At 48.5% G+C, this 18,699-nt stretch overlaps 1 protein-coding gene across 2 annotated transcripts; it reads left to right on the top strand.

Moving 5' to 3' along the window:
- The first annotated feature begins 106 nt into the window (after window positions 1-106).
- KIF2C (kinesin family member 2C) lies at window positions 107-18,329 on the top strand. 2 transcript variants are annotated; one of them, XM_045545593.1, is made up of 21 exons: window positions 107-310; window positions 1,574-1,668; window positions 4,154-4,255; window positions 4,433-4,481; window positions 6,657-6,779; window positions 7,839-7,961; window positions 8,513-8,613; window positions 9,190-9,285; window positions 10,468-10,522; window positions 10,610-10,772; window positions 11,794-11,884; window positions 12,140-12,203; window positions 12,281-12,372; window positions 12,934-13,076; window positions 13,848-14,052; window positions 14,161-14,271; window positions 15,131-15,198; window positions 15,573-15,678; window positions 15,774-15,887; window positions 17,395-17,518; window positions 17,667-18,329. In XM_045545593.1, exons 1-21 carry the CDS (start codon window positions 241-243, stop codon window positions 17,747-17,749), a joined length of 2,178 nt encoding a protein of 725 aa, XP_045401549.1. In that variant the 5' UTR covers window positions 107-240; the 3' UTR covers window positions 17,750-18,329. The 2 variants fall into 2 exon arrangements, with proteins under 2 accessions (XP_045401549.1, XP_045401550.1); XM_045545594.1 differs by lacking the exon at window positions 1,574-1,668 and having other exon boundaries at window positions 232-310.
- The last annotated feature ends 370 nt before the right edge of the window (window positions 18,330-18,699 follow it).

The following is an 18,699-nucleotide window of genomic DNA, read 5'->3' as shown; positions in this document are numbered from 1 at the left end:
AGATGAATGGGCGGTCCCGGGCGCCGGAAGACGGGCTGGGCGCTACATATCCCACAAGGCTCCCGCAGGGCTGACTGGCGGAAGCTAGGCCGGCGGAAGCGTGATGACGTCGCCTGGGGCGCTGGCGCGCGGGATTTAAACTGCGGCGGTTTACGCGGCGTTAAGACTTCCTAGAGTTTGCAGAGTTGTGCTGGTTTGATTTTTGGCATTTCGCGTTTCTCTTCCCGGCGAATCCTCCGCATGCCCATGGACTCGTCACTTCAGGCCCGCCTGTTTCCCGGTCTCGCCATCAAGATCCAACGCAGTAATGGTGAGGAGCGGGGTCCAGAGGCCAGGGGGACCCGTGAGCGGTGAGAGGGCTGAAATTACTGCGCCGCCCCCAAATGGCAGGGCCTTGAGACACTGTTGGGTTGTCCTCCTACGGCCCCCCCCCCACGTCCCCACAGAGTCTGGGTCTCTGCGCTGTCATTCTTTCCTGCACAAGGGTAGTGGAACCTGAGCTGGCAATGGGTCCCTTCTCCGCCCTTCGTGGTGGACAGAGCTACTCCACGGTCATTGGACCTCCCAGGGAAGTTAAGACTTTTATATTCACTTCCCTTCCAAAATTCTCCCCTGAGACTGCCCTACCCTTGTGAGGACCTCGGCTTCCTGGCATTTCTACTCTCCAATAAATACTGCGCGGTTGCAGTATGTCAGGCACTGGATTCAGGGTAAACGAGACAAACAAGAGCCCTCCTCATGAGGAGCTTGTAATCCAGTTCTCTCTTTTGGTTAAGCAGCTGCTACAGCTCTGGCAGGTCTAATACATGTCATTAGGAGAAATGATCAGACATGACTGGCAGAAGTGAGTTAGGAAAACCCGAGGGGGCCAGATTCTCAGTGCTGTGTTGAAGAACAGTTCACTTAAGGACTATAGGCACTTCCTCGCTCAAGCATACCTTTTTCCTTTTTTTTTTTTTTTTGAGACAGTTTCACTCTCTTGCCCAGGCTAGAGTGCCATGGCCTCATTGTAGCTCACTGCAACCTCAAACTCCTGGGCTCAAGCGATCCTCCTGTCTCAGCCTCCTGAGTAGCTGGAACTACAGGTGCATGCCACTATGCCCAGCTAATTTTTTCTATTTTTAGTCGCCTGGCTAATTTTTTCTGTTTTTTTTTTTTTTGTTTGTTTGTTTGTTTTTTTAGTAGAGATGGGAATCTTGCTCTTGTTCAGGCTAGTCTTGAACTCCTGACCTCAAGCAATCCTCCCTCCTCAGCCTCCCAGAGTGCTAGGATTACAGGCATAAGCCACTGCACCCAGCCTCCAAGCATACCTTTATTCCATTGTAGACTCTCTTTTGAGTGGGGATGAATCCTATCCCATGCAGCTTGATTTTAAGACCTTTCCCATGCCCACCTCACTGTGGAATATTCTAAAGGTGAAACCTTTATTTGTTTGTCTCTATGAGTGTTAAAGAAAGAAAGAAAGGCAGCTGCCCCTTCGTTCAGGTAAGCTCCACATTAGGAGTCTCTGTGAGATCATAAAAGTAAAGTCCTTAGGAAACAGATGGGTAACTCTGGTCTTCTCATACTATAGGCTTAATTCACAGTGCCAATGTAAGGACAGTGAGCTTGGAGAAATCCTGTGTTTCAGTGGAATGGACAGAAGGAGGTACCATAAAGGGCAAAGAGGTAGGTTCTATGAGAGTGCCTCTACCACGTTTACCATCTTCTTACATAAAGGATCTGTATGGAAATAGAACCTGTGAGAGCCTGGTTTCTGATGCTGTGCTGTTCTCTTTAATCTTAAAAGTGGTCTTCTTTGGATGCACTGGGATTTTTATTTAGTCAGGCCTATTCTAAATTGAAGCAATCAACAGTTTCTGGTGCTGTCTGTAGAAAGCAAACTGCACAGAATCCTAAAACCTTGCTTACCACACTAGGTTCTAAATGCACACTACCTGTGATAACAGTCTGGGAAGCAAAATCAATAACCCAGTTGAAACAAAAGTATGTTTCTGAAACACCAAATAACAGAAGGCAACTTATGATGAATGACGCAGATGAGTAGTGCTAGAGGAGATCAGAGATGGAAACTCACTAAGGCTGGGCTGGGCTGGGCTGGGCTAGGCTTGAGGGGTAGAGTATGAAGGCTTAGCTGAAGCAGTAAGATGGCACTTGTGGGCACTAGTGAAGAAGCTGGCCACAAGCAGTGGAAGGCTCAGAATGCTCAGCAACAGCAAAAAGGAAGGTCTTCATCTGTGGTGCTAAACTATTTAGATTTTCTTCTGTAGACAGTGAGGTGCCTTAGAAGGATTTTGAGAAGAGATGTGACTAAGGCATTTATGTTCCAGAGGCATTGTGGTGTGGTAAAAAGGTCACTGGGCTAAGAGTATGAAAACCTGGATTCTAGTCTGGCTCTGCCACTACTACATGTTCTCAAGCATGTTTCTGCCCCTCTTAGAAATTTAGTTTTCTCAACTATAAAGGGAGATGATGGTAATATCTGCCTTACAGGGTTGTTGTGAGGACTTAAATCCTTTTGGACTGGTTCTAAAATGCTGGACAGTGTGTTGGGTGCTAGGGATGCAGAGGTGACTAAGATAGATCCCTGGACCCTCTTTGATGAAGCTTACTGAGATAACACATGTAAAAGGCTTGCTTAGCATAGTGCCTATGATAGGTATGCTGATATTTAGGTGACATGTTTCAGAAATAAAAGGATTGAATACTTTCCATTATCTACCCCTAAAGAACCAAGAAGGTCCTAATATTCCTTTCAACCAGATATTAGCAGTTATTTGTGATTTGTTTCTTGTTTTTGCTGTTTGTTTGGAAATATATCTTTTGTTTGGTCTCCCTCCAGCTCAAATATTGCCTTTGGCATAAGGTCCACATTTCTTAGTGGGGCTCTATCCTTTTCAAAATCTGACCCTAATTATCCTTTTTCTTTGTACCACACACTCTTCCAAAGTGTGCTGTGCCCTAGCAAATGAGCAGCTCACCACTCTGACTGTGCCTACTATCTTGTTGCCTTCACAACTCTTGTTCCTTCTTCCTGGGATGTTCACCCTGACTCATCAGTATATGAATCAATTAATATGAGAGTTAGGGTTAGAACTCTGGTCTCCAGTGTTTATGCTCTCTGTAGTCTGAGGGTTGCAAATGGGAGGAGGTATGTGTACTAAGAGTCTGTGGCTATCTAAGAAATGTGGACAGATGTGGTTACTGAAGTACTTGCCAGCTTTTGTGTTCAGTGATTTTAATCTTCACCCCATTCTGCTTTGATTTGTACCCCTTTGTGCAAACGACTTCTCTTCCCCTTTAGAATTTGAGCTCTCTGAAGGCAAGGCTGATATGTCTTAATTCATTGTTGAATATCTTCCCCCTGCATGCTGCTATCTTTCTGATGCCTAATAAATGTTTAAGTAGGCTAGCTAGTAAATATAGGTTGCATATCTAGGCAATAAAGGCCTCATCCTGGAGTACATGCTTCAGTTCTGTCACATTTTGAAATACAAATAACCAAGCTGGGACTAATTTGGTGTGTTTGAACCTGCTGTGAAGTTATGCTGGTGAAGTTTGAATTGTTCCTAGAGGATTTCAGGACTCTGATGATGTAAACCTAAATTGTGACCTCACTGTGGGAGTGAGCAGGAAATAGGTAAGGCATGAGCAGGAAGCTGTAACTGGGGAAGAAGTTTCTGGGCCCAGTAGAAAATGTAGGTAGACTTAGGGTTAGGTAGCAGCTGTTGGGAACTTGTCCTTGCCCATAAGATCCTGAAGGGCCTTCCGTTTTGACTATCACCAGACAGTTAGAAACTGTTTTTTCCTGGTGTGTCAGCTAGCTAGAGGTGCTCAGGGGGCACTGCCCAGCAGAACAGTAGGGGAGCCAAGTGGCCTAGATCTACCGTGGACTACCTGACTGCCTGCCTGTCAGCCTTTCTCTTCACCTCATTCTTATCATTGACATCTACTGTCAGCTTGGAAATCAGAAACCCATATCCATCTAGATGGTAAACCATTACTAAGGAGTAACTATTTGTTTTATAGCTATTCATATTGAGTAGAACTTAAAGTTGATAGTTTGAATCTATTAATAGAAGTAGCCTTGACTGTAGAGATGTATTTGGATTGAACAAGCTGTTTCACTGAAACTTTCACTTGCTCCTTGCAGGTTGATTTTGATGATGTGGCCGCAATAAACCCAGAACTCTTACAGCTTCTTCCCTTACACCAGAAGGACAATCTGCCCCTGCAGGAAAATGTAACAGTCCAGGTAGGCGCCTGTCTTCTGGCTGCAGCCAGTGCCCCAGAGGATTTACTTTGCTTTATTGAGTCTTTGCTGATTTATTTTCTGAGACTGCCTGGGACTTCAGCACAGCACGTGGGCCCAGGATAGGCCCTTGAGGACTGACATGAACCATATATTTTGTTTGTTTGTTTTGTTTTTCAGAAACAAAAACGCAGATCAGTCAACTCCAAAATTCCCGCTCCGAAAGAAGGTAAATGGATTTCTACTGGCTTGTTTTCATGGAGTTTGTCTCAGGAATGATGATCTTGGGGCTCAGAGTTGTGGAAGCTGGGAAGTAGACTCATTGTTCCACTTTAGCAGGTGGCTTCTATGTGGGCTGAGTCCTGCCCTGTGTTCCAAGTGTCTTTCTCAGTGACCAAGAATCCAACCTACAGCTATTAGGCCAATCTCTAAGGGACCTGGTATATTTGAGATATTTGCTGACTGGTCTAGAAACCTTTCCTGTAGAATCCACAGCCTGGTGCTGAGGAGAATAGGAATCAGCCACTGACAGGTTTTCTTCCCTCAGGGCTCAGCCTCCTCAGGGGAATAGTATGCTTTGGAGTAAGGCTTTGAAAAGGCAGATACCTAGGTCTGGGCTGCTTAGAAGTGCTGTGGAGAAAGGGGGGTTAGGGTAGAGGAGAATAACTTCAGTGTTTTGTGGTCTAGGAGAAGGCTGGGCTTTCTCTGCAGAAGTAGTCAGTGTAAACCTACTTTGGCTACTTGATGGACTGTGACTGTAGCGGGTGGCTGTAGGCATAAGCTGTCTAAGAAACTCACCTTATTATTTGGAGCCAGCTGTACCTCGAAGACTGGTGAGCTGTCCAGGCCCAGGAGTGCTCATTGCCCTGGCATGATCTAGCTAACTCAAGGACCTAGAGAATACTTGACTGGAGCTTAAGGTTCTGGGGGCCCTGGGTAGATGTGGTGCCATCGCAAGCCTGAGCTGGGCCTGGATGGTGCACTGGCCCTCTCTTGCTGGGTGCACCATAAGGGCCTGCGGGAGAGGTGGGAATGGCAGCAGTCCCATTCCATGTGCATGTCCTCAAGGGATATTGCCCCAGCTCATTTTAATGGGAAAAAAAAATCTTTAAAAGTGTGCATGCTAGTAAACAGTAGAAATAAAATATAAGATTATAAATTATTAAGGAAATGGGAAAAATTGTAGTAATTCATTGTCTTTATGAAAGAGAAGGATTACATGTAGCCATCAGCCTAAACTTATAACACTTAGGAATTCTATACAAGCTGGTGTTTGCCTGTATGATACCATGTGTTCTGTTTCCAAATTTATGACTTGATGTATTTTATAGGTGACAAATTATTTCTCTTTATGAAAGGGAACCATATAGATGGGTAGAAATTGACAGGAACTCAGGTATAACTCAATTGTTTCTCTCAGTTAAGCATTCTTTAAGATTCTAGAAAAATCAACGTAGCTAATTCCATGGGTTTCTGATGATGTGGCCTGGGCTTGTAAAGCTGTAGTCCCCAACCCCTGGGCCACGAGCGGGTACTGGTCTGTGGCCTGCTAGGGACCGAGCTCTGCTGTGTGCTGCTCCCCAGCCCCTACCAATCCATGGAAAAATTGTCTTCCGTGAAACTTAGGAACCAGGGGGTCACACAGCAAGAGGTGAGCGGGGGTGGAGGGGCACAGTGAGCACATATGCAGCCTCTCCCCATCACTCACATCACCACCTGAGCTCGGCCTAGCCCCACCCCGCCCCCTCCCCCAGGAAAGATGTCTTCCATGAAACTGGTCCTTGGTGCCAAAAAGTTTGGGGACTGCTGCTGTAAAGCATCCTGGGGCAGTGGAAAAAGCCCAGACTGTGTAATCTAATAGCCGGGGGTTCACATCCTGGCTCTGGCACTTTCCAGCTGAGTGACATTAAATGAGTTACTTAATGTCTCTGAGCCTTAATGTCCTCTTTCACAAGATGGGAAGGCTAATGTTTACCTTCAAATGTTGTTTTGACGTATAGGAAGGTTGTTTGTACAATGGTAGTAGGTACTGCTGCTATTAAGATTAATAACGCTTTTTCTCAAGGACTTGGATTAGGTCTGTCCTCAGAAATGACTTTAGGTTGGCTGTAGTTCCCTCCATTTACTCAGGATAGATACTCTTGTGGGAGATATCTTTGCCCTCAGGAGCTCCTGGATTTGTAGAAGGCAGACAAATAAGTTTTGGGATGATTGGTACTTGTTCTTTCTAATTTTTCCTTTACTTGTGTAGAAGGAGTGTAGGGGTGGGCTCCTTTCCTGCTGGCTAGGACCTATCTCATCTTGTGCAGAGCCTTGGAGGTTTGTCCCAATCATCCTCCTCCTGCCCCCATTGGCCCTCCTAATCACACAGCACACTGACTGGCCGCTGCCCTTGGTTCTCCAGGTCTTCGAAGCCGTTCTTCTCGCATGTCCACTGTCTCAGAGGTTCGCATCGCCACTCAAGAGAATGATATGGAGGTGGAGCTGCCTGCATCTGCAAACTCCCGCAAGCAGTTTTCAGCTCCCAGTGAGTATTGAGGGTGCTCTTCCTGTTTCAGATCCTGGTGCAGACTCCTCATACGTTACCCTGTCCCTGTGCTGGAATAGCCTAGTATCCCTCCACTCCCCTGACTTTAGTACTGTTCTGGCCCTGCCCCCCCAACTGCTTCCTTATCTGGAAATCATCTCTTTTTACTTTTTCAACTTAATTGAAACATGACATATATACAGAAAATGGCACATAGCCTTGAGTATATAGTTCAGTGAATTTTCACAAACTGAACACACTCATGTAGCTAATACCCAGATCAGAGAATTGCCAGCACCCTAAAAGTCCCTCTCAGGCGTGCTTCCAGTCTCTAATCCTCCCAAGGGTACCCACAATCCTGACTTCCAATAGCATAAATTAGCCTTTTCTCTTTTTACACTTTATATAAATTGAATTTTAAAAATATTTTAAGTGAATTGTTTGTCAACCATTAATAGATTTTATAAAGTAGATGCAAATTTTGTAAGACATGTAACCATTACACTTTACATATATCAAATTCAGCACTAACAGGATGAAGGTAAATGAAAGGGTCATGATCAGGTATGGAATGTAATAATGTGTTGTGGATGGCATCTTTCTGTATTGAATCAATATGGTTAGGTGTTGCCCAAGTTCCCTGTCACCCCTGGCTCTTCAGTCTTTGCTCCTGTTAACTGCTTGGGTCCCTGAAGCTTTGGAGAAGTCAGAAAAGCCTCTCTTTTCTCCCTAATGGGTAGAAAGGCCTGGCCTGAGAACCCATGCTCGCATCAAGTCTAAAGACTTTGGGTCTTCAAGGCTTTTCCCTTCATGGCAAAGCCCAGGCTGAGCTATTTACTTACCCTTTAAGATAATATGACCCCAGGAGCCAGCTCGTAGAGAGAGGCTTGGTTGCATGCAGGGTGTGGTCTGAGGTGAAGGGAGAGCCCAAGCTCTGCCTGAACCCTTGCTGAGCTGGCAGGCAGTAGCCCTCCTCCCGGTCCACAACCTGCTGGGCCTCAGATGAGGACAGCTGCAGTATACCTGCCTGTTTCTCCAGTGACTCTTGTCCCCTCACAGCTGGCCCCCCTAGGCCCTCCTGCCCTGCAGTGGCTGAAATACCATTGACGATGGTCAGCGAGGAGGTAGAAGAGCAAGTCCATCCCATCCGAGGCAGCTCTTCTGCAAACACTGGGACCTCAGGTAGATAACGATGGGCTGTCTGCTGTTTTGCTCCTAGTGCAGGGCAGTTAGTTAACATCTTGCTCTAAAGCTGGCCTACCTTGGCACCTGGGTACGAGCCCTGTTTGTTGCATGTGGGCATGTTTTCCTGCAGCCATGGAAAGATTCGCAAGAGGTGAAAGATTGGGCAGAAGCCCTCTGACACTAAGGTGTTGTTACAGCTAAGGTCTTGGCCGGCACCTGAAGAACATCCCGGAGTGATATCAAGACCGAGCAGGGACTGTCTCATCTCTTTTTGGTTGTTGAGAAAATAGCCAAGTCAGAGAGAGCTTCGGTTAGAACTGGAGTGCTGTTATCACTACTCTGACCTCACATTGGCCAGATAATTACTTTGTGGACTTGTTTATCCCAAGAGTCAAATCTATTTCTTCTCTTTGTGTATAGCTATTTAAGAGTAAGGATCTGGAGAAAGCTAGTGCCTAGGAAAGGCCTAGTACTCAGTAAAACGGCCACAGAAGAGCAGGCTGACCTAGACTGGTAAGAGAGTGGGCTTCCTTTTTCCCCCCCCCTAGTTCGGAGGAAATCATGTATTGTGAAGGAAATGGAAAAAATGAAGAACAAGAGAGAAGAAAAGAGGGCCCAGAACTCTGAAATGAGAATAAAGCGAGCTCAGGTACCTTTCTTGGGAGACTAGGGCAAGGGTTTTAGACAGGCATCCTTAACTGAAACCCTGTAGGCAGTAGAGATATACTTGGGCCCCAGCATTTCTGAGGCTCCAGTCTGATACCAGGAAATTTAACTGGTTTCTCATCAGGATTCAGAGAACAAATAATTCAGAAATTTTTCTGAAGGCCCTCAGATGAGAAATATTTAATGCTGATTTTCCAATGAGCAAGGCCATGACATGCTCACGTGGTGCAGTGGCCAGAGGGGCTGCTGGGCACAGTTATGTGTGTCGGGAGGCAGTGGAGTCCCGTTAGCTGGGTTATTTGCTATGGGGAAGCCCAGCCTGCTGCTGTGCCTCCTAAGATGTGCTGTGGCCCTAGTCCCAGTTCCTAGCATGTTGGTGCATGCCCAGGCCCCCCTTGCCAATCTCTGTTCCCAGGGCTTTACTTGGTTTCTCAGCCTAGAGCCAAGGTGAGGGCTTTGTCAACTGTGAAGGGTCATGTGCATACGAAGAGCTGTTGTTGCTGCCGCATAGCACTGACCATCGTAACAGTCTGCCCTTTTTTGCTCTGGTCTCAAACAGGAGTATGACAACAGCTTTCCAAACTGGGAATTTGCCCGCATGATTAAAGAATTTCGGGCTACTTTGGAATGTCATCCACTTACTATGACTGATCCTGTAAGTAAATCCAAAATACTTCTACCTGTCTTCCCTGAGTAAGTGTACAATTGAGGGACACAAAACTTCTCTTTACAGGAATGAGGGCGTGCAGGAATCTTTACTGATCTTTGAGTTGCTTTTTCTTAATACCATTTGGTGGGCTGGAGCTAGTGAGTCCAGATGAGAGTCTGATCTTTACAAACTGGCCCCCCACCACCACTACCATACGTTGGGTAGATTCTTTTTTTTTGAGACAGAGTCTTACTCTGTTGCCTAGGCTAGAGTGCCATGGTATTAGCCTAACTCATAGCAACCCCAAACTCCTGGGCTCAAGCGATCCTCCTGCCTCGGCCTCTCAGAGTGCTAGGATTACATGTGTTAGCTGCCGCACCCGGCCTTAGATTCTAAACCATGAGGCTGGGCACTGTGGCTTACGCGGGAGGATTGCTTGAGGTCAGGAGCTCAAGACCAGTCTGAGCAAGAGCGAGATTCTGTCTCTACAAAAAATACAAAAATGAGCCAGGTGTAGTGGCGCATGCCCGTAGTCCCAGCTACTCGGGAGGCTGAGGCAGGAGGATCACTTGAGTCCAGAAGTTTGAGGTTGCTGGGAGCTGTGATGACGCCACTGTACTGTAGCCAGGCCAACAAAGCCAGACTCTGTCTCCAAAAAAAAAAAAGAATCATGAAAGGAGTGCTGAAACCTTCTGCAGGCAGTAGTAGAATGAGAAAACTGGGAACAAAATTCAGTGCTACCTTCTTGTGCTCTGGAGTAGCTAATTGGGGAGGCAGGGATCTTAATGTTAGATCTTGGCCCCTGATTAGACCAGATATGGGACTGGAAGGGAAGGGTTCTGGACAAGCTTTCTATTGATTGATTGACTGAGACAAGAGTCTTGCTCTGTTCCCAGGCTAGAGTGCAGTGGCGTCATTGTAGCTCACTGCAATCTCAAACTCCTGGGCTCAAATGATCCTCTTGCTTCAGCCTCCCAAGTAGCTGGGACTACAGGCACATGCCACCACATCGGGCTAATTTTTCTATTTTTAGTATAGCTCTTGCTCAGGCTGGTTTCAAACCCCTGAGCTCAAGCAATCCTCCCTCAGCCTCCCAGAGTGGTAGGATCACAGGCGTGAGTGAACAAGCATGCTTTTGCTATTGCTCTGACCCTTTACTGTTGGTTGCCTCCTGTCATCCTCTTGCAGATTGAAGAGCACAGGATATGTGTCTGTGTTAGGAAACGCCCGCTGAACAAGCAAGGTAAGCCCTGTTCAGTCAGGAAGAGGCTTGGGGCTGACTGAGGGTCTGTGTCCAGGGAGCACCCCCTGAAATACTCTTCTTCTGCAGAATTGGCCAAGAAAGAAATTGATGTGATTTCCATTCCTAGCAAGTGTGTCCTCTTGGTACATGAACCCAAATTGAAAGTGGACTTAACAAAGTATCTGGAGAACCAAGCGTTCTGCTTTGACTTTGCATTTGATGAAATGGCTTCCAATGAAGTCGTCTACAGGTTAGTTCTTTGCCTCTTTTTTTCCCCCTCCTTGTGCCTTGCCTCTTTAATGTGGGATGTGGTAGCACTGCTCACAGGCATGCTGAATTCTAAGGCCCTTCTTGGCCTCCTCTCATGTTGGAGCTCTGGCTCCTAGCCCCAGGAAGGCCCGTTTGCAGCCTGCCACATTCCTTTTTGCAGCTTTCAGGGTCCCTCCTTGAGTGGCTCATGAGAGAGGTATTACCCATTACACTGAAGCAGGGCTAGGCAGGCTCCAGGGGTTCTTGCAGTGTCTTATGCAGCCTCCCCATTTACCCACTGGGCTTAGCAGACTTGTGGAACTCCAGACCTGCTCTGTCCAAAATGACACCCGCTATCCTCATATGGCTATTGGAATCTAAATTAAAGTTAAATAAAATTAAAACGCAGTGCCTTAGCCCCACTTCAGTTGATTAGTAACCACGTATGGCAGTGGGTACTGTTGGACAGCACAGAAGAGAACATTTCCATCATCATGGAAAGTTCTATTGGACACTGCTCTAGAGCAGAGGCTGACAAACTATGGCCCATAGGCCAAATTTGGTTCATGACCCCTTTTTGTATGGCTCGCAAACCAAGAATAGTTTTTATGCTTTTAAAGGGTTACTAAAAAAAAAAAAAAGAAAGAAAAGAAAAAGATATGATGGAAACCTAAGTGGCCCATGAAGTTTAAAACATTTTAGACCCCTACTCTAGAGGGTTTCCCCTGATCTTTGTAGTGTGTCTGATGCTGGAAGTTGGCTGCTAAGCTCAGGTTTTCATCCCATGTCTCTGGGGTCAGAGGAAGGGCCAGATCGCTCAGACTGTGGGCCATGAGCTCGCTCCTGGCAGTCCAGCACCCCCTCCACCAGCACCACTAGTTGGTCAGGGGTACTTAAGATTCATAATTGAGGAATTGAGAGCCCTGGGAACTCTGCAGTGGAAGGGTAGCAAGACCATGTTCCCGGGAGCACATTTTGGGAACAGACACAAACACTCTTCCCCTCTTCATCCTTTCTCCTAGGTTCACAGCAAGGCCGCTGGTACAGACAATCTTTGAAGGTGGAAAAGCAACTTGTTTTGCATATGGCCAGACGGGAAGTGGCAAGACACACGTGAGTATTTCAGACCTAATAGGGAGAGCACCTTCCCACGGGGTCCCTGAAAAGGAAGACAATGAGTTTCTTGCAGAAAGTCCCCTCAGTGCAGATTCCCCATCGCCAGATACTCTTACGGTGCCAGACAAAAGAAAGGGGCCTTAGCAAGTCCATCCTTCTGGCTTTGGTGTGGCCCATTTTGGTGTGGCCCAGTAGTGCTCTGGGCTAGGCCAGAGACCCTTTACTGTGGTCTTCTACCCCTTCCTTTTGCAGACTATGGGAGGAGATCTCTCTGGGAAAGCCCAGAATGCATCCAAAGGGATCTACGCCATGGCCTGTAAGTAGTGTGTTCTGCCACATCAGGGCTGGGCACAGATAGGCAGGTTGCTTACTGAGCCAGGTTCTCTCCCTCAGCCCGGGATGTCTTCCTCCTGAAGAATCAGCCCCGCTACCAGAAACTTGGCCTGGAAGTCTATGTGACATTCTTCGAGATCTACAATGGGAAGGTAACTGGCAGGAAGCCCCTTGTTTGTACTGTTGGGGCCCCTGAACTTTCTAAAACCTTGAAGTTGGCTAGAAGTTATAGAAGCCAACCAACCTGTTAGCTATCAAGCCTTTGGGCCACTCTGCCCTGGTGTTTATGAGAAGTTTTATCCGATGGTGAGATGGCCCCAAGCTCAACATGTATGAAAGGATAGTCCTCAGGGCTCCCCCTCAGGAGGAAGGTTTGCCTGTGGGGGCCATTATTAATAGGATATTGTGTGCTAAGCACTGTTCTAAGCACTTTTCTTGTCTCAACTTTACAGATGAAAAGCAAGGCTAGAGTGGTTCAGTAACTTGCCCAGTCCTACAGCTAGTGAAGTTGCAGAGTCGCACCAAACTGAGGCAACCTGCTTCAGATCCCAAGTGTATTGTGCTCTGCTAATCTGAGATCTGTCAGCCCGTGTTCTCTCTGCCTTTCCTACTCTTGGTCCTTGTCTAAGCTGGGACAGGCTCTGTCCGAGGGAAGAACTGGGTGGGTGCCTGGTGCCTGATGGCCTTAGCCTCACACCCCCTGCCTGGTACAGCTGTTTGACCTCCTCAACAAGAAGGCCAAGCTGCGTGTGCTGGAGGACGGCAAGCAGCAGGTGCAGGTGGTGGGGCTGCAGGAGCACCTGGTCAACTCTGCTGATGATGTCATCAAGATGATCGACATGGGTAGTGCCTGCAGGTCAGAGTCTGGTGAGGGGAAGGGTCTCGTTCTGAGCCCATTTCTGTTTCCACAGAGTGCTGCTTCCCCCTAGCTTGGCAAGGGCTGTGAAAAACTCTGCTTTAACGAGTATCAATGGGGTAGATGATCCAGGGCCAGGGGCTCATCAGAACCAAGTCAAAGTGTCTTAAATCTAACCAAGGCAGGCATTATTTGCAGGCTGTTACCCCAAAGGCATGCTTCTGGCTTCTGTGGGCTTCTCCTTGCTTTTCCCTCCCTTAGCTCTGAGTCTGTTCAGGGCTAGAAGTAATGGGGCCATGGTTCCTCTGTACAGAAATAGGGAACTGCTCTTCCACCGGTGCCCTAGGCATGGCACAGTGGGGTGCTCGGCAGCTATGGAGGTCCAGGGAGGGGGATCCCCTCTTTGAGGCACTCAAGTTCTGACAAGTAGTTCAGGACAGCTCCCTCTTCCCTAAGTGCTCTTTAGCAGAGGCAGCTCATCCTTCCCCATGTACTTATAGGCCCCCAGGTCTGGCCAAGGTCTTAGCACAGAATCCAGCACTGATTTGCCTGCCAGGAAGATGTATTAGGTCCAGAGCTAGAGGGAGAGCTGCTCCCAGACAGCATGGAAGTCTGGGACAGGAAAACACAGGACTTCTTAGAGTCCTGACCTAGGTCCCTCCCTTAACAGAGAGCTTACTGCTGTGGATTGGGGTGCTTTGGACTCTGGGGTACCACAGAGGCTGGTGACCCCAGAAGCTCATAACCTGTCTTTACCCTACTTTGCCATAGGACCTCTGGGCAGACGTTTGCCAACTCCAACTCCTCCCGCTCCCATGCCTGCTTCCAGATTCTTCTTCGAGCCAAAGGGAGAATGCATGGCAAGTTCTCTTTGGTGGATCTGGCAGGGAATGAGCGTGGTGCGGACACTTCCAGTGCTGACCGGCAGACCCGCATGGAGGGTGCAGAAATCAATAAGAGTCTCCTGGCGTTGAAGGTAGCAGGGGCTGGCTAGAAGTGGATGGCCTGGGGAGCTGCTGGGAAGGGAGGGAGTGGTCAGCGCGAGAGGAAAGAAGGGACCTCAGTTGTTCCTGCTGCCCCACAGGAGTGTATCAGGGCCTTGGGACAGAACAAGGCTCACACCCCGTTCCGCGAGAGCAAGCTGACACAGGTGTTGAGGGACTCATTTATCGGGGAGAACTCAAGGACTTGCATGGTGAGTAGGGTCTCTTTGGAGATGGAGTTACTTTCCAAGGAGACATTTAGTCCTGTCCCTGAGCAGGAGGCTCAACACCACGGGCTGCCTGGGTTTCCAGACTCTAACTTGACTGGGCTTCTATACCTGCTTTTCCACACCAGCCTCCTCATGGCCTACCCAAGCAGGGAGGAAAGGATCTACTCCCTTTCCCATGTGTAGGTGCAGCTCTTGGTTTGGGGGAAGTCATTTCTCCCTTTCCTGGTGAAAAGTAAATTCCAGGATTCAGAAGGTGGGCTTTTGGGTTAGCAGGAGAGGGAAGTCCTTTTCCATGGCTTCCCTCAGGTTCATTGGCTCCCAGTCTAGGAAATAGCCTGGAGCATGAGGTTACATCCTTGAAAGGCTTCCCCTTTGCTATTTTATCCCCAAGCCCTTCTAGGTGAGTTCTACCATCCCTTTTCTCCAGGGAATATTCTCTCCCCTATATTCTGGGTGGGGGATTTTCCATGAGGAAGGTGGGGTTTTCTGACTAAGCTCTAAACTCTTCTACCTGAGGCATTATCCCTTGTCCTGGGTGAACTGAAGTCTCCAGCAGGATCCACAGAGCTTTGGGATATGACCTTGGTAGCAGGAATGTCTCAGGAAAGAGATAAAGAAGCAGAAGATAATTAGATGTGCCTTTGAAAGCAGGACACCTTAATTTGCAGTGCCCATGGGGCAAGTTGCCTAGCACAGCATGGGTGCTGAGTGAGTCCTCCCACCAATACCATGTGGGTCTTGGGGGCTTAAAGAGGCTCCTCCTAGGAGCCATTCGGGGAAAAGCTGTCTAGTATCCTCACCCTTGATTCACAGCCTTTATCTACCCCCGCTTCTTTTGCAGATTGCCATGATCTCACCAGGCATAAGCTCCTGTGAATACACTTTAAACACACTGAGATATGCAGACAGGTACTGGCGCCTGCAGCCAGGTGGGATGGGGGCAGGACTAGGGAAGAGAGTGGGAGTGATGAGAGGGGAGGAGGCTCTGGGGCCTCAGTGCCTACTGTATATTCTTCTGTGTGACTGAATCTGAGGCTTGGGAGTTCAGCCATAATGCTAGGTCTGTCCCAGGTCTGTCCCCCTTGGGGCCGTGGTGGGGAGTCAGCAGTGTGTGAGGGTCTTTTCCAGGCCAGCTTCAGTCTGTGCCACCTCTCCTTGGCTGAAGGAAAAGTTGCTACTCCATCCTTCTGGAGCCTCAAGCCTCACAGCCTGAGTGGTGCCACACTCTTGTGGTGAGTGCCAAGGGGGCTGCTTTGGGATCTGACACATTCTTGTTTCTTCAGGGTCAAGGAGCTGAGCCCGCACAGTGGGCCCAGTGGAGAGCAGCCAACTCAGATGGAAACAGAAGAGATGGAAGCCAGCTCTAATGGGAACTTGATCACAAGCTGTGTAAGGGGCAGGAAGGGGACAGGCAAGACAGAGGTGTCCCCTGCTGAGGTGGGAACTGACCCACACAGTTGTGTCTCTCTTCTTGGCCCCCTTAGTTCTCCAAGGAAGAGGAGGAACTGTCTTCCCAGATGTCCAGCTTTAATGAAGCCATGACCCAGATCAGGGAGCTGGAGGAGAGGGCCGTGGAAGAGCTCAAGGAGATTACACAGGTGGGGAGCTGGCCCTGGCAGTGGAGGACGACAGCCACCCCAGCACACCCTCAGAGTGCTCAGTGCAATTCTTGGAACATGACCTGGGCTTGCTCCCATGAGTCTTCAGGTTGGGATGGCAGGAAGCAGCCGTCTACACTAGCACTCCTTAATTCTCCTGCTGGGCAGCTGATTGTCACAGCCTCTTCAGCCTGGCACACGCAGGCTTTCCTACACCCTCCTAGCCAGAGCTAGTCTCGCTTTTCCATGCTTGAGGGTCGGGGGTGACTCAGGTGACTCATATGCAGAGATCTTGTCTTATTTATTCAGTGACTGTTCCAGCTCCTGTGCCAAAACCAAAGACCAAAACATCAAGTGTAGGTAACAGGCCCCCAAGTATGACTTGAGATAAATCCTGATTCTTTTATTCACAAGCTGATTTCCTTGTGAGAACTATTTAGCCTCACTAGGCCTGTTTCTTCATCCCTAAAACGGGCAAGACAAGATGGTTGTATTTGAGGATTATGTGATAGGCTTGTAAAATGTCAGCATGTCCAAACCTAGGTATACTATTCGAAAAAAAAAAAAAAGCAAAATAAATAAAACATCAGCACAGTGACCACGTGGTTGGTGTTTAGTCAGTGGTAGAAGCTGCTGCTGTGGAGGAGCAAGTGGTGGGGAGGCAGAGAAGGACGTCCTAACACAGTGGGGCGCTCAGAGGACTGCAGGGCGGAAAGGAAGAACCTGGGGCACATGTAACTGTGGAGGGATTGTGAAGGATGAGTGCTCAGGGCTACGGACGTTTGAAAGGACATGGCACTTCCAGGACAAATGAGAGGTTTGCTGTGCTCAGAGCAAAAGGAATGAGCAGGTGATGGAGGGAGATTGAGGCTCTGGACAGGTCAGCAGGGATCTGATGCTAAAAAGCCTTATATATAGTTTATACCAAAGGCCTGGACTTTTTATTCTGAGAGCAGCAGAGCCATTCAGAGGGAGTTAAGCAGAGAGATAACATGGTCATATCAGAACTTTAGATACATCCCTGTGGCCACCATGTGGAACCTGGCTTTGGGGGCTTGAGGAGAACAAAGGTAGAGGCAGTTGGGAGACTGTTGGAAAGACTTCAAGAGATGTTGGTGCCTAGACCAAGGTGTGTCCATGGCCATGGGATTGGAATGAGGGCGTAAGATGCAAGAACTATTTAAGAATCCTTTAGGAAGTAGAATTGGGAGGATTTGGTGACAAGCAGGGTAACAGAATAAAGTCACTCACATTTCTGGTTTGCACATCAGGACCATAATGCCGTTCATCTGACACAGGGGATAGGGACGAGTTTGGGGTAGGAAGAGGATGCATTCAGGCTGAAGGTTTCCCCAGGGGAAAGGGTCAGGAGGCAGGGTACAGGCCATGGACAGAGGCATGGCATCTGCAGAGGTATCTGCAGTGCAGATGGTAGAGTCCCAGGAATGATTTGCTAAAGTGGTTTGGTGGTTATTGAACTGACAAAGTCCTCTCTGTGTTGTTGCAGCAAGGACCAGGCTGGCTTGAGCTCTCTGAGATGACTGAGCAGCCGGACTACGACCTAGAGACCTTTGTGAACAAAGCGGAATCTGCCCTGGCCCGGCAAGCCAAGCACTTCTCAGCCCTGCGAGGTGGGTGTGGCTGGACAGGGTGCAGGTGGATGATGGTGGCCTCTGCTGGCTCCTGGGTGACTGCAGGTGATGGCAGCTCTGCCCTGAGTGAATGGGAGCCTCTCAGACCCCCACTAACCCCATGTATACCACCAATCCTTCCTTCCAGATGTCATCAAGGCCTTGCGCCTGGCCATGCAGCTGGAAGAGCAGGCTAGCAAACAAATAAGCAGCAAGAAACGGCCCCAGTGACGACTACAAATAAAGATCTGTTTGGTTTCACCAGCCTCTTCCCGTCCCTCCCCTGCAAACTTTGGCCACCTGGTGGGTCTAGTCAGGGTCTGAGCTGGGAAAGGCTTTGGTAAATGTCACATTATGGGAGCATCAGGATCCAGGGCGGCTGAGGAGGGGGTCAAAGTGACATGGGACACTACTTTCCTTTTCCTCAGTTGTCGCCCTCAAGGGAGCAAGGAAGAAGGAGCTTTTAGTTCGCCATCTGCGTTGCCCTTCCCTCCATCAAGAGGGGCGTGCTCTCTGGTGTATAGTTTCCCCTCGGGCAGCATCCTGCCTGTGTGGACTGGCTGCTGGTGCAGGGCTGTCTGTGGTTGTTCTGGCTCTAGGGAGAGACTCAGCCTTTAGTCTAGCTCTCGGCTGGCTCTGGCCTACCTTCCACCCCTTTGGTCTGAGCACTGCTATGTCCTGTACTTTAAAAAATGTTTCTTGGGACCTCTTCCTTCCTTGCTGTTTCTTGAGGCCCAAGAGGATCCCTATACTGTTTTCTGTTTTATGTGTTTATATATTGTGTGTAACAATAAAGAAAGAGGGAAAAGTATCAGCCTTTTGAGTGTGTGGGAAGGGCCTGGGATATGTCTGAGCCTTCTGGGACTAAGAACACTACTGCAACTTTGGCCCTGGGGTAGTGCCAATTCCATAGCCATGCCTGTTCTTCCAGTGACATGATGAACACTCCAACCTGTGACTTGTTCAATGTTTATTAGATGCTTACTAGGTTCTAGGCCTGCTCATGGGAATAGGAACTATAAGTAGAAAGATGGCACTCTGTCTATTACAGTCTGCTCAAGGCCCATTAAAAGATTCTGTGGGCCGGGCACAGTGGCTCACGCCTGTAATCCTAGCACTCTGGGAGGCCAAGGCGGGTGGATCATTTGAGCTCAGGAGTTCGAGACCGGCCTGAGCAAGAG

This window comes from Lemur catta, chromosome 3 (genome assembly GCF_020740605.2).
Source record: "Lemur catta isolate mLemCat1 chromosome 3, mLemCat1.pri, whole genome shotgun sequence".
NCBI lineage: Eukaryota > Metazoa > Chordata > Mammalia > Primates > Lemuridae > Lemur > Lemur catta.
The sequence above is the reverse complement of the archived record's forward strand: the minus strand, read 5'-3'. Positions and strand labels throughout refer to the sequence as shown.